At 47.4% G+C, this 26,934-nt stretch overlaps 1 protein-coding gene and 1 long non-coding RNA gene across 2 annotated transcripts; one reads left to right on the plus strand and one right to left on the minus strand.

Annotated features, from left to right (window-relative positions):
* The first annotated feature begins 1,931 nt into the window (after positions 1-1,931).
* On the plus strand, positions 1,932-16,538 carry UBALD2 (UBA like domain containing 2). Its single transcript, XM_038372281.2, has 3 exons — positions 1,932-2,807; positions 4,256-4,318; positions 14,919-16,538. Exons 1-3 carry the CDS (start codon positions 2,688-2,690, stop codon positions 15,237-15,239), a joined length of 504 nt encoding a protein of 167 aa, XP_038228209.1. The 5' UTR covers positions 1,932-2,687; the 3' UTR covers positions 15,240-16,538.
* Positions 3,149-25,717, minus strand: LOC122456573. The gene is made up of 3 exons (XR_006275517.1): positions 25,557-25,717; positions 4,536-4,722; positions 3,149-4,095 (listed from the first exon to the last, which is right to left on the minus strand). It is a non-coding gene; the product is annotated as an uncharacterized LOC122456573 (long non-coding RNA).
* Between the last annotated feature and the right edge of the window lie 1,217 nt (positions 25,718-26,934).

A 26,934-nucleotide genomic window follows, 5' to 3' on the forward strand; every position in this document is an offset into this window, starting at 1 on the left:
TGGCAAGCAGAACCAACCCTAGGCATTCTGCTATCCAGGGCAGAAAATGTTTCTGGTGCTTCCTGAGCACCTGAGCAAAAAAAAAAGTGTGTGTGAGCAGAACACCCGAGTGCACCCGCAGGTGTTGCTGTGCAGGGTGACTACCCTGATCGCTTGCCCCTAAGGATGGTCCCTGTGAGAAACTCATTCAAGAAAAATGAATGGCTCCTCACCCAAATTCAGCATGAGAGCCAATAGAGGCTAGTGGACTGAACAAGGGGCTGGAAGTCAGGAATTCCTAAGCCCTAATATTGGCGCTCCAAATACATTGTGTGTGATCTCACATTACTTGACCTCTCTCTACCTCAGTTCGACATCTGTAAAACAAGTATGACACTTACCTGCCCCACATGGACAGTGTGCCTCTTCATTCATTTATGCCTCATTACGACCTTCTGTCAGAATTTGGTTTGTCTTCACTTCCATAAAAGCGGCAAAGAGTCCTGTGGCACCTTATAGGCTAACAGACATTTCTATGGCATTCAACAGTTTATTGTCTGCATGCTTCAAAAACTTGAAGTCTGTGAGAAACTATAATTAAAGGCATTTTGCAGATAGGTAAACTGAGGCACAGAGCAGCACTGTCACTTGCTCAAAGTCACACCGTGAGCCTGTAGCAGAGCCAGGAACACAGCCCAGCTTTGACGCCATAGAGACCTGGGGCCTGATTGTCTCGGCAGTTATAGGCAGAAGCCAGTGGGAATTCCACATATGCAACTGGTGGGATAATAGGGTCCTGCAGCCCAGAACTAACTTTTCACTAGATTTGGGATTCTCACATCCATCCATCCAAGGGGCTGATTCTTCCCATGCACTCAAAGGGCAAGAAGGTTTGAGATGTTACAGAAATCAGCTGGAGCAGGTACAGAGAAGGGCTACTAGGATGATCTGAGGAATGGAAAACTTGTCTTATGAAAGGAGACTTAAGGAGCTTGGCTTGTTTAGCCTAACTAAAAGAAGGTTGAGGGGAGATATGATTGCTCTCTCTTAATATATCAGAGGGATAAATACCAGTGAGGGAGAGGAATTATTTCAGCTCAGCACCAATGTGGACACAAGAACAAATGGGTATAAACTGGCCACCAGGAAGTTTAGACTTGAAATCAGACAAAGGTTTTTAACCATCAGAGGAGTGAAGTTTTGGAATAGCCTTCCAAGGGAAGCAGTGGGGGCAAAAGATCTATCTGGTTTTAAGATTCTACTTGATAAGTTTATGGAGGAGATGGTATGATGGGATAATGGGATTTTGGTAAGTAATTGATCTTTAAATATTCAGGGTAAATAGGCCAAATCCCCTGAGATGGGATATTAGATGGATGGGATCTGAGTTACCCAGGAAAGAATTTTCTGTAGTATCTGGCTGGTGAATCTTGCCCATATGCTCAGGGTTTAGCTGATCGCCATATTTGGGGTCGGGAAGGAATTTTCCTCCAGGGCAGATTGGAGAGGCCCTGGAGGTTTTTCGCCTTCCTCTGTAGCATGGGGCATGGTTGACTTGAGGGAGGCTTCTCTGCTCCTTGAAGTCTTTAAACCATGATTTAAGGACTTCAATAGCTGAGACATGGGTGAGATTTTTCATAGGAGTGGGTGGGTGAGATTCTGTGGCCTGCACTGTGCAGGAGGTCAGACTAGATGATCAGAATGGTCCCTTCTGACCTTAATATCTATGACTCTATGAAATGCAGAGTAGTGACATTGCAGCTTTTTACCAGGGCGGAAATTGGCTGCCGTTGTTTGGCCATGTCTCAAAACTAATCAAAAATAAATAAATAACAAGAAATAACAACCCTCAACCCCCAGGATTAAATAAACTGCAAGAATCGGAAGTTGCAAATGTGCTTTCTATTGTGATAAATTTGGTTCTCAGGATCACTCGTTCTTTCAAAGGAAATGAGTCAGAGCTGTTTCTGCTCTTGCTCAGTCGAGTCCTGCTTTTTCTAGCTGAGCATGTTGGTTTCAATGAAGCTCCTGAATGAACTTGGCTTTACAAACATCTTTTTTTTCAACCAGAGAAAAACAGAAGGGGGTGACAGCCAATCAACGAGCCGGCCGTGCTTTCTAGCTCAGTTCGCACAAGAGCACAGCCTGACCCCGCCCCTGGAAAGACAGAGGCCAATGATGGACCTCTCCCGATCCAAAACACAGCAGCCATCCAATGGGGAAAGAGGCCGATGGCTCATTCTCCCCCAATGAAGCACGAGCTGGGGGGGAAGGGAGCGAGAGAAACAGCTACAGCCTGGGGAGCTGGAAGATTCGAATCGAACGTTCATACATGTAAAGAACACGGCGGTGGCCAATCAGCGGGCTCGGAACGCCGGGAACGGAACGTTGAGACACCTCCGGTCTCTCCCCCCCCCCAACTTTTCCCCACATGCTCCTCCCCTGCTGCTGTTGTTTGTGGTGCTCGAGGAGCTGAGGAACTGGGGCGGGGGGGAGCACAACATAACCGGCGCGGTGCCGACTGAAGCAGGCGGGGAGAAGCCGGGGTGGCTTGGCCGATCCGAGGGGCCAGGGGAGCCGAGTGCGGGGTGGAGGAGGAGAAGGAGGGAAGGGCCTTTGTGGATTTCTCCTCCCCACGCACGCCGCAGCCGCCCCGTGTGTGTGTTCTGCCCCGCTTCCCTCCTTGTTGTGGTTTCGTTTCTCTCGCCATGTCGGTGAATATGGAGGAGCTGAGGCACCAGGTCATGATCAACCAGTTCGTGCTGGCCGCGGGCTGCGCGGCCGACCAGGCGAAGCAATTGCTGCAGGCGGCTCACTGGCAGTTCGAGGTGCGTGGCGTGGCTTGGCCGGGCGGGGGACGTCGACACCCCACGGGGGCGCTGGGTTGGTGGGAGCCTCGCGTGCTGCTCCTCCTGCCTTTCCTCCTTCCCTTCCACCCTCGGATTCACCCCTTTCCTCCGCCTAATCGCTTCTCCTTTCTCGCTAAAACAGTTGGCCTTGGAAGCAGTTGTGGGGGAGGAATGTGTGTGTGTGTGTGTGTGTACGCGGCTTTAAATAACAACAGAGCTGGGACCCACGGCCAGCCGTGCCACACGGGGCCCTGGCGCCGCCGCTGAATGGCAAGCTGCACATAAACAATCCTTTTACTAGGACTTCATTACGCTTACCTATTGCAGCAAGTGCCTTCAGGGGCCAGCAACTCGCGAGGCCTCGCACGTCATGTCTGTTGCTGCTGTTGTGGGTAGAAGGAAGAGGGGAGAATACATTTTATTCATGTAATTTCCTGGGGGGGGGGGAACCGGCTTTGCAGAGCTGCTGGTACCAATTTATGTATTGCGCTGTAACCAAATCTGTGGCTCTCCTGGGCCGTGGAATGAAGCATAGAAACGTGGTCTGGTCTCTCTTCGCCCCGATTTCTGTGGTGGGGGAGAGAATTCATAGGGGAAGCTTGCTCCAGAGCTGGGGAGAGGATTCACTACGGAGTGAACCTCTTCCCACCCCCACACGGAGCTGAGGAATACGGAGAAAGCCCGTGTAGTAAAATGCGGTGTACCCGTTTTTCGGTTGTGTTTTTCAAACGGGGGGATGTTATGTAAGGTGAGAACGGCTTTAACTCCGTACACGTGGATGAAGACGGGGGGAGGAAGCGGATAACAAGTGTAGTTTTAAAAAAAAAACTGTTCACTTAAAGGAAATAATTACACGTGGGGCTTTGTCAATTTCTTGCTGGCCTGTGGGCGAAGGCTTGCATTCCTGGGGAGACTTCATTACACTGCCCCTTTTCCTTCCCTGATTTAATGTCACTCGTGTTAACGAAGTCGACATGGGGTCTCTTGGCCAGATTTTACTGAAGCCCTTTGCTGGTACTTCGGCCGGATTCTTCCTTGCCTGGCAGTGTTTTGTGTTTCTGGGTTAGGTAGGCATGGGATCAATCCAGTTGGAGAAGGGCTCGGGGCTGTGTTCTTGTTTTGGATTCTGTTGTAGCTTCATTCCTTCTTTTGCAAGGGAGAAAATTAGCATTTCAAAGCCAGTCCAGGCCTGTGTTGTGAAATGCAAACAGCTAGATCAATCGTGTTGGTTTGTTGTCTCAAATGATTTGTTTACAGTTGAAACATACTTAAGGGAGGAAAAACAGAGATCCAATCACTACTTTTTTTTATAAAACAAAACGTTTTCAGGGTCTTTACTAGCAATAGCCCCTATCCTGTGTGTTTGCATTTCCCCCTTTGCTCTGTCTGACTGCTGGAATTAACTAATTGTTGTTGGTTTTTTGCAGACTGCTTTGAGTGCATTTTTTCAAGAAACTAACATTCCCAACAATCATCACCACCATCAAATGGTAAGTGACCCAAACTTCACAGACACGTGCTGTTCCCTTTGGTATCTTCACTTCCTGTGGGCTAGAATGAAATTTACAGTGGTGTCTTTACTCCCCACCCCCCATTCCTTAATCTCATGAATAAATGAAATCTGAAGAGGTTATTTCTTATCTCTGACAGCCTCATAAAAGCAGCTACAAATGCTTCATCAGATGCCACTCTTACCCATCCCCTTACCTGTTAAAGTTTTCTTATGAAAAGCCATATTAAAAATATGGAACCAAGGGGAGGGTTTTCCTCCTCTTGCACATGCAGGGTCTGCATTTTTAGAGGCCACCTTTGATACTGGGGAGGGGAACATGAGGCTGCAAGCAGAAGTGGTTGTGCATTCAAAACTGTCAGTTCTCGTGACAGCCATATTGGTCTGCAACAAGAGAAATACACAGACTGCAAATGTAAACAGGAGCCAAAATGTCTGCCAGGAAATAGTTTGTCTTCACATAGATCTAGATAGTTATAAGAAGTAAAAGATCTAAGTGAATTGGGATGGGAAAGGGGGGCAGGCGCTTTCCCTTGAATGTTTCCTTAACTTTCAGCAGAACTTTACTTGACCTTGGCTGAGGGCAAGTCTCTTTAGCGAAACAGAGGAAGTTTTTTTTAGGAAACTAAACCAGTGCTGTGTGTGAGGATAATAGTAGATGGAGGCTAAGTCATAGATTTTTCTTTTCCTGTACTTGTTAAAACCTGCAGCCAGTTCTAAAAGATTTGGAATAAAACAGAAGAATGGCTCTTGGGAACTTTGTATTAATGCTCTTATTTTTTCACTTTTTCCCTTTCTAGCACAAAATTTCTCCCCAGCATTAGAGTATTATGGTAGCACCTAGAAGCCTCAGCAGAAACAGTTCCCTATTGTGCTAGGTGCTGTGCAAACAGCCCTGCCCTGAAGAGCTTGCAGTCTAAATAGACAAGACTGAGTGTGGGAGGGGAAACTGAGGCACATATTAAATTACTTGCCCAAGGTCATGCAGCAAGATAGTGGCTGAGCTGGGCATAGAATTCAGGTAGACACTCGACTGAGTCTCAGGATTTCTTGCTAGCACACTAGGAAAGCCTCCAGGAAAGGAACTAGATTTATCTTGTTCCTTTACTCCTAGGCCTAACACTAGATTTATCCTATCTTGTATTTGTAAATTAGCTTGGAAATTCATAGGCACCGTCCTTGGGTGGCTTGATTGAGGGCAAGCTTTCACTAAAGCTAGAGGTTGCAGTTACTAGTTTACAAACCCAGATCAAACTCTGAAGATGCAGTGGTGATTCAAGCTGTTTGAAATGCTTAACTCACAGCAGGAGTGATTCTTTACCCATCTGAATCATTTACTGCCTGGTTGCTACAGGAAGCTTAACGAGTTTTAATCACTCTTGTGTAAACCAGCTTATTAGAAACCCAAAACTGGAATATGAACAGAAGTGAAATCTACCTCCAAGTTTTTTTTTTTAAATAAGGGAGGCCAATATTTTAGCCAATAGCTTAAAAAAATCACTGAAATGCAACACTGAACACTCATTTCTGGTGTTCTAAAAATCTTTGAACCCTGATACTTAGTCAGATGCAGAAGCAGTGACACTAGCGTGCTTGTCTCATTACTCATAAAATGATTTGACACTCAGATCTAGGCAGATCTTCAGTTATGACGTTGTCTCATCAAAATAAAAAGGCAGAGGAGCCTATTCCTGAATGCTTTAGAACCTCTCTGTGTTGTCCAACTTTCACCCTCTTCATTATAAGCTTACAAATACTGGATTCTCTAAAAGCGGCTTAATAGTATTTCCAAGCAAAAGAAATCTTGGCTGCTTGGTAGGCTAGCTTCACCCCTCCCTCTTTTTATAACCAGTTACACGTTAATCAAGAAACTGGTATACATGTCATGATCTGCAACGTGACCCTTCTCTTTGCCAAATGTTATTCCTCTCTTGTTCCAGATACTAGTCTGACTTTTGTGCCACATTTTTGTTGTTGAGTGTTGTTCCCTGCCCTAATGTCTTGAGATTTCTGCTCAAACTTAAATGCCATGAGCAATTCTGATCACTGAGAGAATGGAGATTAAGAGGAGAGCTTTTACAGTATCTTGATTTTGTTCTGAAACACAATTGTACAAGTAAAGCTATGAGCAAACCTCAACAAAATCACACAAAGTGAGCAGCTATGCACCGTCTCACAGATATACCTGTTTCTCTTTATATAAGGGATACTCCCCAGGTCACAAATGCTTACATGCCATTAACCTTATAAATAAGTCGCTCATATTACCCTGGTTCCATCCTGTCGATACACCCATCTGAAATGGGATGTGAACCTTCTAAGTGAAGAATTTCTTGGGACACCCAAGGGTAACTTTAAAAAAAAAAAAAGTATTCTTTGTGGACATGAGAAAAGTCATATAGCAAATGGGTTGCTTTTTAGTCCCCAGTCCTGCAGACTGCTTAGCCTGGCAATACCCCAAGGGAGCTCAACTGGAGTCTGGCTGCCTGAAATTCATTGCCAGATTGGGGCCTTTTACCTGGTAACTGAAAGTTCCATATAATTTCCAGAACAGAAATATCTAATAGCAAATTTCACTTGTTGAAGGATAGACTCAAACTGTGAGTGTCCAGATTCTAAAGCGGCTCTCTAAGGTGTTGAATTGTTTGGTCTTGGGGTGCTTTGTTGTTTAATTGAATGGATAAACTGACAGTGGAACCTGCTCTAGCTTTTTACTGGATCTGATTAGTTGCAGTAAAATCTAGGGGATGTTGATATTGACATAAGCTGGGTGGGAAGTTAATCAGCCCTCCTGATAAAACTGCAGGTCCTTGCCTGCAACAAGGAGGGTCTCTGTCCCTGCATATAGATGCCCCAATCACCCCCCTTTGGCCCCTGTCTTTTGCTGCTGTCTGTTTTCTGTTCCTCTCCCCATGCCATGGTACGTGAGAAAAATCATAGGAGCAAAAAGGTGCCTGCAGAATGTAAGCAAAATATCCCCCCTTGTGTTCCGGTATTCCAGCTGTTTTCTCAAGCATGGTCTGGTGTAGTAAGGATCCAAATGAGGCAGGTTTGAGACCCACCTTTCCCTGCCCTTGGCTGTACAGAAGTCAGTCCTTAAAGCGGCAAATGCCCCTGTGGCAAGGAGCTGATATCCTGAAAGGTTTGGGTCCCATAAAGCAAACCAGTCAGAAAAGAGGAGCCCATTTGTCCTTGTTGCTTTTTGTTTGTTCTAATCACTTAGTTTAAAAAAAAATAATAATAATTCTCCTCCTGCCCCTGGGGTGAAGGTTCAGCTCCTGACTGAGTGCGTTTCTCTGGCCAGCATTCTTGTTAAACCCGGAATATCCAGCCAATGCACAAAAGTTCAGCAGCTCAGAAGCCCCATCCCTCCAGTTTTTTCATGCTGTCACGTGGGGTCGTGTCTTCTGAGCACAAACAAGATTAAGTTATTTATTCAAGATGTCGAATGGGCTTGTCCTACAGGCAGCTGAGCGCCAAAGAATAAAAGGCATTTCAAGTTATTGACAGTGTCTGAATGAAAAGGACCCAGGGGAATTTGGGGATCAAATCCACCTCTTTTCCTCCATTTTTCAGGCAGAAGTCTGAGGGGCAGCATCCTGTTACTCTGGGGTACACTTGGAGTAACTCTACTGAAATCAGCTGGGACTGATCCTCCTACCCCAAGTGTAGCTGAGATCAGAATCTAGCCCCTTAGGGAATAAATGGCCCTTACACCATCTCCTGAAGTTCACAAACAAACTCGGGCTCTGCTGGTCCAACAGAGGAAGAGGAATAGGACTCGCGTAGCCAGAGCCTGCAAGGTGTGATATTTCTCTCCTATTGCGCCCCACAACCAACAGAGGGTCTGGGGACCTGTAGCTAAGTATTGCAAATCACTTTCTGCTGGCTGTCACTTCTCCCGAAACTATGATAATTTCTTCTGCCTTGCTGTTTGACAGAAGATTTAGGCACTCAGGCCGCTTTGCACATGACCTGGTTTGCGTTCAGTAATTTGTACCACCCTAACCCCAGGTCTCATTCTGCTACCTTGTATTGAATAGTGCCTTTCTCCGCAAATAGCCCCATTCATTTCATGGGAACTACTCTGTGTGGGTAACATGGCAGAATTGGGCCTGCTGTCTTTAAACTAAGGTGAGATGAGGACAACCTATCTGGATTCCTTTTGGCTGCAACATTTAGGAATGCTTTCAAACTACGTTATTGGAGCGCTTTGCATAATCCCAGCTCTCACCAAGAATTACCAAGAGAAGATACAAAAGTTATGTGGGAAGAAGAAGATAAATCCTGAAACTCTCTCTGTTAGTGTATTCACTACATAGGAATAGCCAGACTGGATCAGACCCAAGATCCATCTAGTTGAGTATTCCAGCTGTGACAGAGGCCAGGGTAAGAATCCCACAGGAGAAAGATGCTCCCTACTCCTCCTACCAAAGATTTCTGTCTAGTACTTAATAATTAGAGATTGTCTTAAACCTTGAACCATGAGGTTTTGTCTCGTCCAAAATTAATTAGTGTTGCCTATAACAACTCTGGATATTATTATCAAGAGTAAAAGATTGGGCACTTATATGAATACATTTTTAGCACTACTGACATCCTGTGGCAATGAATTTCACAGTCTAATTAGATAAGAAATCGCTAGGCTGGGAAAATCAGTTATATTGCCTGTTAGGTTATGTGGTGAACACTTTTTTAAAAAAAAACAAAAAACCAAAAAACCTTATACATGAGTCTTAAGATCTTGAACACACTCACCCTTCTCCTCCCCAAACTGATATGGGCAACTGTGTATGGTGGGGCAGTGAATCAGGTTTAATGCAACTTCACTCCCATAGAATTGGCACCAGTTACAAAATTCTGCCTCTTCATTCCCTCCCAACACATAAGGCAGCTGTATGAAAGAGCTTGTTTGCAGGCACAAATTTTGAAGGTACAAAGAAAAAGGCTTCTTAGAAACTTGACATATAATATTTCATATAAGATGGGTTTAATTAGGATAGGTTTTAAAGGACTTAGCTATACCCAAGTCTCAATGACCTACAGGAGGATTGTGGCAGCTCTGCCTTTCTGGATGAGTAGAACATACATGAAGAACAAGTACAATGTTTAGAAGTTAACTTAGGCCTGGTTTACTCACAAAGTTGAACACAATAAGTGTTTGATCTGATTTCTTAAACCAATGCGGATCCCTTTGTGGACACTCTTAGTTCAATTTAAACCTGACTTTTACGAGTGGAGCTTCAAGCTGCAATAAAGCAAGTATAAAACGAGTTCAGTGGATCCACACACTCAGGTTTGTACTAGAGCAACTGAATCAATTTTTAAACTGGTGCAACATTGTGTGTGGACAAGGTTTTGGTGCAGTGCTTCTCTTTAAGAGGAAGACGCATACAGATCTTGTCCTTTCTAAGAACCCAACAAACCCCCTGTCCTTTTTAAAACATGCTTTCCAAACCGCTTTGAGGCAGACTCTAGGAATTGTTCTTACAAGGCTGTTTACAAAGAGGGAGTTTTCCGGAAGGTCGGTAATGGATTCTCACACCGGGTAGCGATTTTGGAGATTATGCCCAAGACTAAAACTAGCAACTCTGCTTCCGGTTGCTGAGCTACAGTATTAATTCTGCAGCTTTTGTTTGTTGTTGAAGGGGGCAGTTAGGAAGGGTGAGTCACTTTGTGTGTGAGAGAGAGAGTGTGTGTTGCAATCCCTTCCCTTCCTTTATGCCTGCACCCTCCCCCATTCATTATTTTGGCCAGTGTTGGTATTTCTTAAGTTCTGGGCTTGCGGTTCTGCGCTGGGCCGCTAGAGGGGAGCAGCTGGGAAAATCTCCCTCTCTGGGTATGTTGCTCTTGTAGCAGGAGGAATGGACTCCACTAGTGACTTCCTGAACCTTTCCTTTGAATCACAAGGGTGTGACCTTTGTGGGCTGCGTTTCTAACTTCTCTTTATCCAGGTGCAACCATGCGCTTCTCTATGAAGCATCCACCTTTTGTTACTGTGCTGATCGAGGCCCTGATTCAGCAAAGCACTCACCCATGTGCTTAAAGTTAAGCACATGCCAAAGTCTTTGCTGAATCAGGGCCTAGTTACTCCCCAAACTGTCTCGAGCAGGGGACTGCATCTTATCAGCTTTTTTGCCTCCAGCCAAGTGCATCGAAGCTGATTGACCCCCCACAGATGTCAGAGCCTGATGATGATACAGGCTGCTGCCTGCTCCCAGTACATCCCAGGCTATCCGGTTTTCTGCCTCTGCTAGTTATGCTTTTTTCACGTCCATTCTGCTGCTCCATAGACTGGGTGGTGTGCGCTCTCTGTGCGCTAGCTTGCTCCGTCCCTCGTGGGCTGGTCTCAGAGTTGGAGTTTTCTCTCTCACTGCTGTTGCACAGAGAGGGTGTGACAGTGATTACAAAAATATAAAAACCTATCACAAGACTAAGCTGGAGCCCTGGGGACAGCCTAGAAAGGGGTGGGGGAGAGGGCACTTGAGACTAAAATTAGAATGAATGCACAGAACTATCATGGTTTACCAGGAAATGGAAAAAAGCTGATAAGTTGCTTTTCACAGTGGCTGTTTGTCCTTCTGAAGTTTTTGGGTATGTGTATAAATTCACTTCTTTCTCACTCCCTTAGAGCTGGGTAAATTGTGATTGGGGGATAGTTAGAAGGTGAGATCATCTAAATAGCCAAGAACAGTCTTGCAAAGGACCACTAGCCCCAGCAGAAAATTTACTCATCCACGCTTCACCTGGATTATAATGGAGGGAAGTTTATTTGCATTACAGTAGCAGCTAGGGGCCTCAAGGGAGAACTTCTTCATCTGCTCAACATTGCTTACTGGGGGCTGGTAGAGTTCTGCAAGGAAGACCTGAAAAGTTAGATCGTGTAAAATCTTTGGTGCAAAGACCTCTCCTGTGGGTCTCTCTGGCGCCACCCACACCAGTGGTCTGAGTGTTCAAAGATTGCTTCACTTCTGCAAACGGTTGTATAGCCAGTCCCCCCTCCCCCCTATTTTTTGTCCCCTGAGATGGCTGTAAGGATCTGATGACTTCTCCTTCCTCTTCGCTTTCTGAGTTGTTCACAGGGCCTGCCAGTCCTAGAGGGTGTTTCTGCAGCCTCTGGTGCACTTCCCTTCTACCCAGGCTTGAAGTAGCCAGGTTCCTCCCCTTCACTCTCCCAAACCTACAGCATATTCCGTCCTTCTGAACATATTGTTTCTCCGGTGGGTGGAAATGTCAGATGCGGGTTTGGGGCGGGGGGGCCTCTCTGATTTTGCCTTTAAAAAATCCCAGACAAACCTCTCTGTTTCACCTCTTAAACATGCCTTTGAAAGATTCACAGATTATGAAGGTGGGACGAGCTGAGCCAATCAGATTGTGCTGAGGGCATTTGCCTTCCCCCCGCCCCCCCAGTTGTCCTCGCTGCTCATCCTGCAAGTTCTGTTTGTTGTGGTAACACTCCTGTCTCGGTTGCTACCCTGGGTCACTGGGACATTAACGTGAGGCCCTGGTGATTCCAGAGAGGGGACCCACAATCTGGACACTTGTTCAGCAGCAGGAGTAGCACTGCATGTGTACACGTCTTCTCCTCTTTCCCCCCCCCCCCCCCGAGACCTCTGATCAGGCAGACAGTCACGGCCATGTGTTCAGGGTCTGCTTTATAGCCTCTGAATCACTTTTTTTCCATTAGAACCTCTAACTCATAGTGAATGGGAAAAGCTGAACCCTAGTCCAGCCACGGGTTAGAAGGGAGATCAGATCTCTTGCACTAGATCCATGTTTTTTCATGGAAACTGTTTGGAGAGATAGGTGGAGGAGGCTGTGGTTTGCAAGACCCTTTATTCCTGTAAGAGCTGAAATTTCCTTTCACCCTCTTCATTCCCCTCCACTGGCTATAGGCGGACATGGCACTGATCTGATATCTGCAACATACGCTATTGAACTTAACCCAAAGGGAGCCTGTGGTTTTAGAACAGAGGCTGGAAACTCTGGTAGATCCAGCTTCTCTCACACTAGTGATGCCTTGCAAAAAAGAAGTGGTAATGGATCAAAGGAAGAAATAATACAGGCCTGATTGCCTTGGAAAGGAACGAGGAGGAACCATAGAGCTATTTTTGGTTATGTTAGCTTCATAAATTATGCTGACTACAATGATGGATTTGTTGTAAGACCCTGGATGTGGAGATCCATTCATGGGCTTTAGGGAATCGAGTTTCTACATTTTGTCATGTCATTTAGGACTTTTGACAATACCTGCAACTTGCAGAACAGATCACAAGGGCAGAATAGGAGGCACCTTGTCAGAATATTGGGACAGTCTTTCAGAGAGGTACCTGGAACTGGTTTGTCACCTTTTTCGGGACCTTCTGGTTGACTCTTTTTAGGGTTTTTTTTTTTTTGTTGTTGTTGTAAATTAAAGGGACTCTCCATTGATTTGACCCAAAAGTTAGGCTTTTTAAAAAAAAAAAAAAAAACTAGAAATGTTTCTATGGCCTTTAAAAATTCTGTTGCATGGAGTTGGGCTTTTAAAGTAAAATTTCCCCTGCAGGGGGTTGCGATTAAAGCAGGGAGTGAAATGGCTAGTTTATTTTTACTGTCACAACACGTTTGAAAGAATAAATGCCAACTAGACTTTCAAAATCTCTCAATTTCCAGTATTTAAAGTACCATTAGTATTAAGCTAATAGAACCCCAACCTCCAAGTCAGATTTGTCTGGGGTTTTTTGTTTATTTACACCTATTTTTACAGGAACTCCTAGGATACTGGAACTGAACAGTTATTTGAAACATTCCTTTTTTGGCAGGTTTGTTCATTTGGCAGCACTTTGCATATAGCCAGTTTCATCCTTTCCCCTGTGAAATCAGTTAGTCAGTTTCCCCTCTTTGCCTGGGTGTCTCTGTACTTTGTTGTGTGAAAGGTTTTAAATAGGAAAATGTGACTATGACCACAGAGATTGACTGGGAGGGGGGAATTGTTCAGGGACAGCTGGAGCACCCAAAACTACTCCTAACTCAGAGTACCAAGTGCAGCAGGCCCTGACCTTGGGGTTCCTAAGTACTACCATACTGCAACTAAATCTCCTTCATAACTGACTAGACTTCATTTCAGTTGCATCCCTTTAAAATAGCTTTACATATTTTAACCTGCTAGTGCCCCTTTAAGATCTTGATGCACAGCAGCAACATAATCCGGCAATAAAGTTCTGTGTACAGAGCCAGCATCAGCCTCAAAACAAAGCCAGGCAAAACACAAGAGAACAGGCTGAGCCCAGGGCAGAACCTCGGTGAATTTCACCTGAAGGCTGGTGAAGGGGGTGAGCCTTGCACAGCCGCACCTTATGCCCTGGAGCTTTTTAAAGCCAATGTTAGGAAGAGGCTGAGCCAGGAGGGGCTGCAGCTTGCTGAGAGATTCCTGGGTGCTGCAAGGGGAGGAGCTGACTGCAGAGATTCAGATCCCGTGCCTTTGGGGGGGTGGATGGAGGAGGGGTAGATTGGTTTCAGCCTGTTCTGAGGCTGGATGGTGGGTAAATGCCAAGATCTTCCAACGTGATCAGCGACTTTGGGATGTCCAAACTGAGATGCCTTAAATTTCTGTGGCATGGACATGGGTCCCCCTCCCGCTGAGGGAGGCTGGGCAGTCACAGAAAAGTTGGGCTTTACTGGTAGCATTTGTCAGAAGACGGCACCCTCCTTCCGATGCAGAGCAGTGGGAACATTCTGCTGTTTCATTGGCGTGCTTTGCAGAGATTAGAAAGTGGTATTGTAGGGGGCCGGTGTCTGGCAGGCTAGCAAAGGTGTAGTGTCAGGTTCATCAGGTGCCCAGGGCCAGCAGGGGATGGGGACAAGCAGCCGGGCAAGTCGTAGCAGAGGAATCTAAGGACGGAGTTCCTTTGATACTGGAATAGGACAGAGACCACGATCCTGAATGGGCCCCAGTGGGATGGTCTGAATGCCATTACAGCAATTGCTCTCCTTCATCTCTGATGTCAGTGGCTTTACATCTCCTTGGTAGAGGAGATGAGTAACTTTTCCAAGGCCAAACAAAGTTGGTGTCACCAGTGGAATTAGAGCCCAGGATACCCTGGGCCCGAGGCTTACAATCTGAGCACTCCAGCCCCGTGGACAGGAAAATGGAGCAGGAGTCATGCTTGAGGCATTGGTTGTGACCTTGGGCAAGGAACCAGTGTCTGTTGCCGTGTCTATACAGTCAGTTGCTAATCAGTTCAGCTCCACCATCATTGGGAGCCCTAGTGTACACCAGCCACAATTGTGGCCACCGCATCTATGAGACCTGCTCTGATCAGGGCTAGATGTTGCAGTGGCTATAGCAGCATCAGTTCTACAGTAGGGCTGCTCAGATGGCTATCGCTGGTGGCCTTCCAAACTTCATAGTAGGAGAAAAGTTGCAGCTGACACAGAGAGGGCTGGTGTTGTCCTTCCTTGAGACTGAAATGGCTTAATTCAGGTAGTTCCCAGCTGACAATGACTGGTTCTGCCTTTCTCGCTCCAACAGATGGTGCATGGTGTTGTGGTGGTCGCTGAGGTACAGTCTGTCTGATGCTCTCTCCTTTCTGTCCCTGCAGATGTGCACACCTAGCAATACTCCAGCCACTCCTCCCAACTTCCCGGATGCACTCGCTATGTTTTCTAAGCTGCGGACCTCAGAGAACCTACAGAGCAGCAACAGCCCCATCACATCTATGGCCTGCTCTCCACCGGGTAACTTCAGTCCCTTTTGGGCCTCCTCACCTCCCAACCACCAACCTGCCTGGATGCCACCGTCCTCTCCAACCAGCCACAACCTCCACCATCATCTCCACCATCAGCAGCCCATGTGGCCACCCGTGTCTCAGCAAGGAGGCTCCCAGCAGAAAGCTATGGCTGCAATGGATGGGCAAAGATAAGACTGGTTAACATCGAAGTGGTGGGGAAGGGAGGCTGTGGGGTGGGGGGGAGAACAGAGAAGAGGTGCAGGAAATCAGAGCGGTGGGGGAGGGGGTTCCCGAAGATCGCACTGGAATATTTTATAATTCTTTTTGTAACTCTGCTGGGATTTTTCCCTTCCGGAGAGTAAATAACTGGTCTTCTCTTTTTTAATATATAACTATATAATATATAAATATCTAATGTATATAAATCCAGAGAGAATGAGCAATAGAAAGAGACTGGCAGCCAGGTGGGCAATCGAAGGATGGTGACAACACCGCTTGGCTGAAGAGGACATTGCTGGACATTGAGAGCTTCCTTTGGGCAGAGGAGGGGGTGGCTCCGAAGCTGTTGTCATTGGCTTCGCTTCCCCCCCTCCCCTGTTCTTTGGCTGCTGCTGCTGGGGTGCCCCTAGATGAGTCGGGGTTGGCTGTCAGAAAGCTGTATGACTCGGACCTGTGGCTTGCCTGAAATCTGCTCTTACCAAGTGAGGGAGGAGGGGGAGATGCACCCACTGAAATGTGGCCGCTGTGGGAAAGCGTCCCACGCAGGGATGTAACGTGCCCCTTGAACCCGGAGCTCCCATGCTGCAGGATCATGATTGGGGAAGAAAATGTATGGCTGCACATTCAGCTTCCCTGCCGGAACAACTTGGACCAGGAGGAGCATGGCACGTTGCCAACACCTCTCCCCTCTCGGTAACACCAGGCTGCGTTTTGGCAGGCCCAGAGAATGGGCGTCGGAAGCTCCCAAAGAACAGTGCGACTCCAAGATACTAGGTAGTCCAGTCCACTGTAGATCAGCGAGAGGATGCGGGGGTGGTGCTGGGGGTCTGGATTTCCTGGACATCCTTGCTGGGCGTGGTAAAGCCCTCCTCCTTTGGCCTCTGTTGAAAATCATCCAAGTCTGCAGCATGTGCCCCCAAAAACAAACGAGCAAGGGATTCATGCTAATTAAATCTCACTGTGCCCAGGCCCTGAGATGCACCCTTTTGCCCCCTTCACCCTGGGGAATAGTTGGTCTCCTTCACCCTCCTGCGCTGGCCCTGTTCCCACACCAGACAATGCTCAGCATGGGGAGGCCGAGCTGGAAGGGCAGTTGTGCAAAGGACCATCCTCCCCCACCCGGCTCAGCAGCAGGGGCTGGGGGCTCCTTCCAGCCAGGGCAACAGGGAGGGGCTGCAGCTTCGGGGCTTTAGTTTCCAAATCAGAATCTTGCTTAAACAGGTTAAAGGTTTTTTATTAATTTAAAAATTAAAAAAAAAATCACTTTTTTAACCTAATGGCTCCCTGCCTTTTCTCTGCGCTGCTGCTGGGTAGCTTAAAAATAAGCCAGTGCCCTGGTAATGGTGCGCTTCACACCGGGGCCAGTGAGGGAGGCCAAGGGGCACATACCCCCCCTTTCCTGTGCACTCTGGTCTGGATTCTCACTCAGACAGTCTGGCAGGGTAAAGGGGCCTTGAGGTGGCTGAAAGTGTACTAATATCTCTCTGTACTGCATCCCTCTGGCCAAGGGGTGTTAGGCTGGGTCTAGGCACAGAATTTTATACTGACTGATTTAAGAACATAGGAACAGCCATACTGGATCAGACCAGTGGTATATCTAGCCCAGTATCCTGTCTTCCGACAGTGGCCAGTGCCAGGTGCTTCAGAAGGAATGGACAGAACAGGCAATCAGTGAGTGATTCGTCCCCTGTCGCCCATTTCCCAGCTTCTGGCAAACAGAGGCTAGGGACACTTCAGAGCATGGATTTGCATTTTCTACTAAATTGGTGCAATGCCTAATGTGGACACAGTTATAAAGGTGCCTAACACCGTTCTCTTAATTTACTGGCATACCAGCATCACGGTGCCTCACACCAGTATATCAGCATTTTGCTGCTCTCATGAGACTGGTTTCAAACATGTGGTTAAAATGCTGCATCAACAGGGTGCAGACGAGTCCTTTGCCTGGCTGAGAATTCTGCCTCTGCCCCGCTTGGTCCTCTTGAGCTCCCAAGCCGCTATTCTGCCAGGGATGACTAAGGATTTTCCTGAGCCTCTTCAAGGCAGGGCTTGAAAAGTTTGCCAGCTGCCTGCTAGCCAGAGGCAGGTATGAAAGGCAACGCCCTGGTCTAACAGACTGCCGGGAAAAGGGACGGGGCTGGGCTTCTTGCCAGGGGCCCGTCTCAACCCTACAGAGAATCCCTCTTTTGTGTTTGTCTCCGGCAAGTGGGAGTATGAAGACAGGTTAAGTCTACGCCTCTTGGACTGATAGAAGTGGAAAAGCAACTCTTTCCCAGCCCTCTTCTCCCTTTGCCCCCAAAGTCTGGCTGCTGGGAAGGGGAGGGGTCCTCTTCCACTCCGCCGCTCCCTCAGTATCCCCCTGCACTGGCCTCCCCTGCCATGGTGCTCTGCTTTCCCCAGCTACAACTCAGATTCTTGTCCCTTTGCTAGCCATAGCATCAGTGAAGCTTAGCCCCTCTAGCTAGAACAGCAGCACCCAAGCTGCCTGCAGCCTCAGGAAGCCAGCACCATGTGCATTTTACTGAGGGAAGGTTCTTAGCAAACAGGAAGCTTAAATTCTGCAGAAGTGCTAGTTCAAGTGCTCACAGCCTGCCCTGGAGCTTAGCTGGGGGGTTTCCTCAAGGCCTGTGGTGAAGGGGGGAGATGAGGGCTGGTCACTTGAGCAAAGTGCTACTCCAGGTATGGGTCAGAGGTGCTCCGTGACAGCGAGGAGCAGCATGTGCTCAGTGTCTCTAGGAACGAGTCTTAACAGAGTCAACAAGTTAGAAATGTGCATTATTGGCTCCTATGCAGTGGGGCTCCAGCATCCCCACCTGAAACCTATGGCAGGTCAGTCTGTAAGATGGGCCTCAGGGACCAGTCTGTTTCGATGAGAAACTGCACAGGTGGTGCATACTGATGAGGAGGAGGATGAAGGTTGATAACGTAGAAGCCTTGTTTTTTCCTGGGAAGGAGTCACCTGAGTTGGAGGGGCCAGTTTGGGGCCCTCAGTCAGCTTCCTGGAAAGGATGGGTAATCTGGGCCATGGACAGAGGTTTTTCCACACAGCTGCTCCACCATATGCCCTTCAGGGGATATGGGCAGGGGGTGATGTATGGCTAGTGCTGCCCCACTTCCTCCCCTCCCCCAAGGAATCCTTCTCCTCCATGGTCTACCCGCAACCCCGGAGCAGGCCACTGAGCTGAATTGTGAGAAAGCGCTGAGTGCAGACAACTAGCCGCGCAACTGTGGGAAACATCATACAATGTGCGTTTCCTGAAAGCTGCCAGGAGCGACTTGGGAACTGTTGGGAAATAACTCCATGGGAGGGTCAAGCCAGCTATTATTTTCCAGGTGCTTGGCTTCTGAATTCCTACTCTTGCTCTTTAATTGGGCAAAATCTTGAAACTGAAAAGCTTTTCGCTGGGGGCTTTAAAAACCAACAAACCGGGGGTAGGAAAGTTCCACTAAAATACATAAGGGTGTAAATGGGATGCAAGCTCAAATAACAGTCAGACTTTTGCTTCTTTGGCCTTGGCTCTAAGTAAGTTCCTTGTTTCCTCCAGAGGCAGGATCTGAATTCAGAGATTTGTGCATTCCCTGCAATTAAGCCCCTTCCACCAGGCAACGGACCAGCCGAGCGTGAAAAGTGTGTTAACATAATGCATCACTATGGCTGAAATTCTTTCATCTCGTTGGAGAGGGCCAGCTTATTTGTCTTTCAGTAGCACCCAGAGGCCCCAAGCCAGACTGGTGCCCAGCACAGTGGGGTTCAGTACATGTGTGTAGTGAGAGCTCATCCTGCTCCTAGAATTTACTACAATCCATGCAAAAGGTCAAAGTAAATTACCAGCACATTACAAAATTCTGTTCCTTTTTCCAAGGAGCCACTCCCATTTTCCTATACCAGTAACACACACTAAGACATCAATCACTACAAGAAGCCCCATGTTCATTGCCACACTGTCTAGCTGAAAATCTAGATGCACAAACTCTACGTCTAATTCTATAGCACCTGTATTGCAAGCACCTGCCAGCTCAGTCATGATCCTGCGCAAGTTCTTGCACCAATGCACTAGTTGGCATCAGAATACATTCACTGCCCTCTATGCCACTGGTGCCCCTCTGCGTGCATGTCCCCTGGACTCTGTCCCCACTGAGTTCCCAGAGCAAACTGGGAAAACCACAAATCCCTTGGGTTCATGTTTGCATTGGGATAAAAAGCAGTATGTGTTGTCACCAGTTCAGCTGGCACATGACCACATGGGGCTAGAAACAGGGTTGGACTTTGAGGGGCTTTGGGGTGGGGGAGCCGTAGGAGGCTGAAAATGAAGACGACAGATACATTTTTGGGAATAATGCTGAAGTTAGCCCTCCAGAATATCAGCCAGCACGTAGCAGAGCAGTGAGGCAGCCAGTGCCCCAAACCACTGAGCGATTAAGCCCCGGTAGTCAGCGATCCCTTCATTGCTGTCATTAAATACGCTGTTCACTGCGTGGGTCTTGTTGGCTAGGCCTGCTGCCTGCCAGTTCAGCCCTGCTATCCTGTGTCACCGGGGTCTGGTGTGTGTCCTGCAGGGGGGGACTGTCAGTCTTTTGATACAGGTAAAAACTGCCTTGTTGCATCCACGCTTGCACATTTCTGAGTGCGCCAGAGCCATCAATGCCCCTGCGCCAGAGGAGAACATGTCCTAGGAGCTGCACATGAGCCATTCCTGCTGGCATGAAGCACAAGACTGACTTGCAGTTTTGCAATTTAATACTGGTGGAGGGTGCTGGATTGACAACCTAGGAAAATGAATTCCTTGATCCATGTAGAGCCAAATTTTTCAGGAGAGCCCTGCACCCAGTGTGCTGAGCTCCTTTGAAAAACTGGCTCCAGTTGTAGGTGCTCAATCCTGCTGACTATTCCAGCCATAATGTATCCACGGTTCAAGCCCCAGATTGCTGTACCAACATGCCCTGATCTGAGAGGGTCACCTCTAGGGTGGAGAGGGTTGTTCAGTGTCTATTCAAATCTTTGGCTCATTTGCTCAGACTGCCAGCTGGAGTTGTGGTTTCCTTGGCATCGATATAAGAACGGCCGTACTGGGTCCATCCAGCCCAGTATCTTGTCTCTGACAGTGGTGAGTGCCAGATGCTTCAGAGGAAATGAACAGAACAAGGCAACTTTGAGTGATCAGTCCCCTGTCATTCAGCCCCAGCATCTGGCAGTGGGAGGTTTAGGGACACCCAGAGCATGGGATTGCATCCCTAATCATGTTGGCTAATAGCCATTGCTGGACCTATCCTCCACAAATTTACCTAATTTTTTTTTTTTTTTTTTTTTAATACTTTTGGCCTTCACAACATCCCCTGGCAATGAGTTCCACAGGTTGACTGTGTGTTGTGTGAAGAAGTGCTTATCTTTGTTTTAAATCTGCTGACTAGTAATTTCATTGGGTGACTCCTAGTTCTTGTATTGTGTGAAGGGGTAAATACCTATTCACTTTCTCCGCACCATGCATGATTGCTAGACCTCTATCATATACCCCCCTTAATCATCTCTTTTCTAAAATGAACAGGCTTTTTAATCTCCTTGTATGGAAGCTGTTCCGTACCCGTAATCACTCTTATTGCCCTTTTCTACCCTTTTCCAATTTAATATATATGTATCTTTTTTGAAATGGGGAAACCATACAGTATTCAAGGTGTGGGTGTACCATGGATTTAGAAAGTAGCATTATGATGTTTTATTATCTATCCCTTTCCAAATTGTTCCTAATATTCTGTTAGTTTTTTTGACTGCACATGGAGCAGATGTTTTCAAAGGACTATCCACAATGACTCCAAGATTTCTTTCTTGAGTAGGAACAGCTACTTTAAACCCCCTCATTTTGTATGTATAGTTGGGGTTATATTTTTCCAGTGTGCATTATTTTGTACTTACCAACAGAATTTCATCTGCCATTTTGTTGCCCAATCACCCAGTTCTGTGAGATCCCTTTGTAACTCTTCGCAGTCAGCTTTGAATTTAACTATCTTGAGTAATTTTGTATCATTTGCAAATTTTGCAACCTTACTGTTCATCCCTTTTTCCAGATCATGTATGAATACACTGAACAGAGCTGGTCCCACTACAGATCCTTGGGGGACCCTTCTAATTACCTCTCTCCACTGTGAAAACTGGCCATTTATTTCTGCCCTTTGTTTCCTATCTTTTAACTAGTTACTGATCCATGAGAGGATCTTCCCTCTTATCCCATGACTGCTTACTTTGCTTAAGTGCCTTTGATGAGGGACCTTGTTAAAGGCTTTCTGAAAGTCACAGTACACTGTATCCATTGGATCCCCCTTGTCCACATGCTTGTTGACCCTCTCAAAGAATTCTAATAGACTGGTGAGGCATGATTTCCCTTTACAAAAGCCATGTTAACTCTTCCCCAGCATATCGTGTTTATCTATGTGTCTGATAATTCCATTATTTACTATAGTTTCAATCAATTGGCCTGCTACTGAAGTTAGGCTTACCGGGCTGTAATTGCCAGGATCACCTCTGGAGCCTTGTTTAAAAACAGCCATTACATTAGCTATCCTCCAGTCATCTGATACAGAGGCTAATTTAAGCAATATCTGCTTATTAGTAACTGGATAGAAACCACCAAATGAATCTCACATGATGGTAAAAATTATTGACCTAGATTTGGATTTGATCCTGCAACAAGTAAAAAAGTGACATCCTCTATTATCAAGAGCCCAGCCAAGCTGATCATTTCACTAGTGAACATTCCAAGCACAGGGCACAGTTTTCACAGAAACAAAAAGAAGAGATCAATGTGTAATTTCATGCTGACAACTCGCACTATCACTCGCTATAGTGGAGAGATAATGACACATTTTAAATAAGTGGCTTTTCTCTGAAAAAAAGAGACAGTAAAACGATACAAAAAAGCCACCTTAACTCATCAGATCGTCCCCCCGGGTGTATCAGAATACCAGCTGCTGACTCAAGTGACTACTATACTGTGAGGTTTTTTACTACTTTCTGCTTCTGCTGGGGGTGCAGAGCCAGCACAGCTGAGAATGCAAGATGGATTCCCTTCCTTCTGGGGCATCATCAACAGATGGGTATTAAATTTCAATCAATTACTTCTGTGCAAGGCCATTGATGGCAATGGAGCAGGGCAGGTGCCCAAAGACAAGGGGACTGCACACGTGTCACTGAGGGCCTAATTTAGGCCTGGATAACCTCTCACAGGCGGGGACATCTGAGAAGCAAAAGAGCCCAGCTTGACTCTCAGATCCCAGGCCGAGTTAGCTGGGCTGGTAGTTACAACTAGGGTCACCAGATAGCAAGTTTGAAAAATTGGGAGGGGGGTGGGAGGGTAATAGGAGCCTATATTAGAAAAAGCTGCAAATATCAGGACTGTCCCTATAAAATCGGGACATCTGGTCACCCTAGTTACAACCCCCATCTCTTTTTACATGCACACTAAGAGTTTTTGCTGGGAGTCCGCGAGACGCGTCAAACACAGAACCTCACACTGCTCTTCTTACAGAGCTTTCCTACACTGTACAGGGTGATTTACAGAACATGAAAAAAATCCTGCCCCAAACAGTTTATGGTCCATAGACTCGTGCACGTAACATAATGTTCGATGTCAAGGCAGCTTGCTGGTCTGGTCTGTGTGGTTAGAACCATATGACATGTGACCATGTGACAATTCATTAAAGACCAGGGCTGTAGCATGATTCCATAACATGGGCCTATCCGCAGAGACAATCACTCTGCTTGCAAGTTATATCTCTCCCCTGCAGCCCTTTGCTTGTCTCGTCCATTTACATTACGAGCACTTCAGGGCGGTGACTCTCTGTTAGTTCGTACAGCACCTAGCGCAATGGAGCCCTGATCTCAGTGTGCCTCAGTGCTATTATGATACAAATAATGCCACCAAAACAGTCAATCTGGTGCTCTGACTCCAACAAGATAAAACCCAGGACAGCAGTATGGGTGAGGGAGGTGGAGCCTAATGAAGGAAGAGAGGGCCCTGGGTGGCTAAGATGTGGTGAGACTGTTCCTGGAGTGGGAGATACACTGGAGTTTGGCGGGGAGGGTTTCCTTCTCCAATAATTTTGCATTGTGAGACGCTGCAGTGAGCTGGTGAAACTGAGCTCTACAGCCCCGTAATAGGGCAGAGCAAGGGAGGGGATGTGGGGAGGGCTCTGTAGTGAAAGCTTTTGCTGGCCTCATTGCAGGAGGCCTAACAGTGCTGAGTGAGTGTTCATCTGGCAGGGGTTCCTGGGTTCCACTTCCCCTTCCACCCTCCAGCGGTGCTCAGATCTGGAAGGCAACGTGGTGAATGGGCCAGTTCAGAGAGTGCTCTCGCACTGTGTACTAAAACCCTTTCAATGCCCTCTCTGTTCAGGCAGCGAGAGGGGCTGCCGGCACTGAAAACTGAAGTTCTCTGTTCATTCACAAGCCTGGGATACCAGACAACACATTAACCTTTGCAAGCCTCCTCTCCGTGCTCTTCCCAGCACGGCTTTTCACGGCTGTAGTACCTAATAATAGGGTTGCCCAACTCTTCCCATTGTAAGACTTTGTTTTCAGTTGCTCATAACTTTGCCAGATTGTAACCATTCCATGCTGGGTGTCTGCCTCAGGCTGAGAATTTCAGGAAAATTTCAGCCAAAATGGTCCAGCCACTTCCAAAAAACAGCGTAGAGAAAAAATGCATGGTTTTGTCCATGTTAAAAAATTCTGGGGACCTTTTCTTTGAGAATCTCTAGGCCCCCCTTTGGAGCAGGGACTTGAAACTTGTCCCTTTGTATTGGGGATGTGCCTTTTGCTATCCCTGTGAAAATCCACCTCCATTGGGTCAACTCTTTGCTAGAGCTTTGCAGCTAAAAACTCTGAAGAATCTGACTGAGCATGCTCCAGCCACAGGCAGAGTCTGACCATCTGTCTGCAATTGCAGCCCCTGGCTACTGCAGGCTGTGTCAGGTCCAGGCCCCTGGACTGAGAACAGGGAGCCTTTCATGTGATCTCAATGGTCCCCTTGCGGCACCCAAGCAACGTGGAGGGTGAAGGACCCAGATTCACAAAGAGATTGAGGCGTTGGAACACAGGGCACTGCAGTATCTAATTTTTAGGTGCCTAGCCAATCCCTGGAACAACACTTAGATCCACAGACTCTGAGTTAGGCGCCTAGACTCCCTGTACAATGTTCAGGGAGGAAGAGAGGTGCCTAAGAATGCAACCCACAAAAACCAGTCGTCGGAGTAGTGGGGCCAGACCCTGGCTCTCCCACCACACATCTGGGTGCCTAGCCACTGGGCTACCGAGTCATTCTCTCTCTCTCATGCAATAGCCATATCCTTATTTACCCTCCTCCAGCCAGATGCTGAATGTGGTAGAAAGAAAAGGAGTACTTATGGCACCTTAGAGACTAACAAATTTATTAGAGCATAAGCTTTCATGAGCTACAGCTCACTTCATCGGAAGTGAAGTGAGATGTAGCTCACGAAAGCTTATGCTCTAATAAATTTGTTAGTCTCTAAGGTGTCACAAGTCCTCCTTTTCTTTTTACGGATACAGACTAACACGGCTGCTACTCTGAAACCTGAATGTGGTAGGTGGCCTCTGGCCCCATAGGGGAGATGGGCGTTCCCCTGCCTTTCTTACCCCAGGGCCTGGAGCATGCTGGGGCTTAGCCGGGAAATAGGTGTCCAGGCTCTTAGCAGCCCACTTGCCCAGAGGTGGAAATTTAGGTCCCCAGAGAACTTTTACAGCAAAACTTTAGGCACTCATTGAGTACAGGTGTCTACAGGGAAAGATACGTTTCACTACCCACCAGCTGTGTTAATCTGGCTCCTAAGGGAAGTGGTGGAGGCCTCCTCGCTTGGGATTCTTAGCGCTAGTCTGGCCGAAGCACTCGGAGATGAATACAGGGACAAGCCTGCACTGGAAGGGAGACAGGCTGAGTGACCCAGGAGGTCTTTTCTCATCACTAATTGCTGGGATTATAAACACAGCTCTAAACAAGCCCATGGATGGAAAATGAAGCAATACAAACAGCTGCTTTAAATACTAACAGGAAAAGGAACTAGACTGCCCAGCGGGAACCAAAAGGGATCCAAAGCCAGAGAGAAACTGATATGCAGAGCACATCTCTTTGCAGCCCTCTGGCTTGCACAGAAAAGGCCTTTAAAAGTCCTGCAAAGCCCAGAGGGGAACCTGTGTCATCTGAAAGACTCCCCAGGAGGATGTTCCACATCTGCACAGATAAAGGGGAAAAGCCAGGAGGAAACAATGTCAATTGGTTCACTTACCAGCGAGAAAGGCTGGAGTTCCAACCTGCAGCACTCAGCAGCCAGAGGACTACCATAGGGCTGCAGCTGATTCACCAGCCCAGATTTAAAGGGCCAGGCACCAGGATAGCATGCTGGGAAAGGCTCCTGGAAGATGATAGCCAGTCGTAGGGAATTCTGTGGCTGGCTAGGTAGTGAGGAAGAAGAGCATTTATGGGATTAGCTTTTCAAATGGTCAACGCCTATAACTGGGGCTCGGTTTTCCAAAGGTATTCAGCTCCTGTTCTGGCCCTTAACTAAGGGCTGGGTTTTGCAAAGTGCTCTGTTTCCATTGGGCCTCTCATGGACAGAGTTCAGAAGGTCTCAGCACCCAGGCAGGTACTGTGGGGTGTCCGTGGGCAATGAACTCTGTGGGCAAGGGGGCTGATTTCTTCTCTTTGAGGATCTGGGATCTTGGTGAAAGATAGCCGCATGTGCTAGGTCTAGGAGCTAATCCCATTTGCCTTTGCGTAAGGTTTATTGCCCTTTCATCACACACCCACACAGTGAACTACCTGCTACTGCTGCAGCTCTGCCTACTTGATGCTGAAGGGCTGAGTCAGTTCTGGCAGGATTTGAGCTTGTGGTTCCAGAGAGTCTAGGGATCTCACACCCAAGATGGCTAAACTGCAGGAATCAGTATCAGGAGATTAAGGCTATATCTACACTGTGATTAAAAAACTGGCAGCACTGAGTCTCAGGGCCTGGCTCAGCTAACTCAAGCTCATGGGGCTAGGGCTGCAGGGCTAAAACTATTACTGTATATATTCAGGCTCTAGCTGGAGCCCGGGCTAGATCCTCCATGATCACAGAGCCCAGAGCGTCTGTGCAAAGAAAAGTGCATGGAGATCTCAGGACAGAAAGTGCCACAAATGCTCAGTGAGCAAGACCAGTACTAGCATCCCTTGGGAGAGTGTCTCCATAGAGCCCTATGCCCAGCACATGTTCCTACTCCCACTGAACCCAAGGGGACACCTCCGGCTGATTTCAGGAGGCTCAGGACTGGATCCAGGACACACCTCCCTCTCTGGTACTTCTGGAGGGATGTGGGGTGGCTCTAAGATGAAAATCATCCCCTGCTCTTCTGGGGATTAGAAATGAGCACTTAGGCACTTCTGTTTTCTAGATGTTTTTGTGTGGCTTAGTCTGTTCTGAGATGACACTCTGGGGTTCGTTCCTGCCCCTGTTCACATGGCTCAGCAGCCCCTTCCCAAGGCTGTTCCCCTTCTCTTGGCTTCCTGTAGCTTTAGCAGCCCCTGACCCAATCCCTTCAGGATGTGCTTGACCCCAGGCACTCCGGAGAGGGAGAGAGGTGAGTCACTGACAGAGCACTGAAAAACTGTCCCTCTGTGCTCAGAGC

Source organism: Dermochelys coriacea, chromosome 14 (assembly GCF_009764565.3).
Source record: "Dermochelys coriacea isolate rDerCor1 chromosome 14, rDerCor1.pri.v4, whole genome shotgun sequence".
Classification (NCBI taxonomy): domain Eukaryota; kingdom Metazoa; phylum Chordata; order Testudines; family Dermochelyidae; genus Dermochelys; species Dermochelys coriacea.

What these genes read in the sequence shown, in the direction of transcription:
- UBALD2 (XM_038372281.2), top strand. Translation starts at nt 2,688, where the DNA reads ATGTCGGTGAATATGGAGGAGCTGAGGCACCAGGTCATGATCAACCAG. An exon ending in CGGCTCACTGGCAGTTCGAG is followed by an intron (nt 2,808 to 4,255) that starts GTGCGTGGCGTG and finishes GGTTTTTTGCAG; the next exon opens with ACTGCTTTGAGTGCATTTTT. An exon ending in ATCATCACCACCATCAAATG is followed by an intron (nt 4,319 to 14,918) that starts GTAAGTGACCCA and finishes CTGTCCCTGCAG; the next exon opens with ATGTGCACACCTAGCAATAC.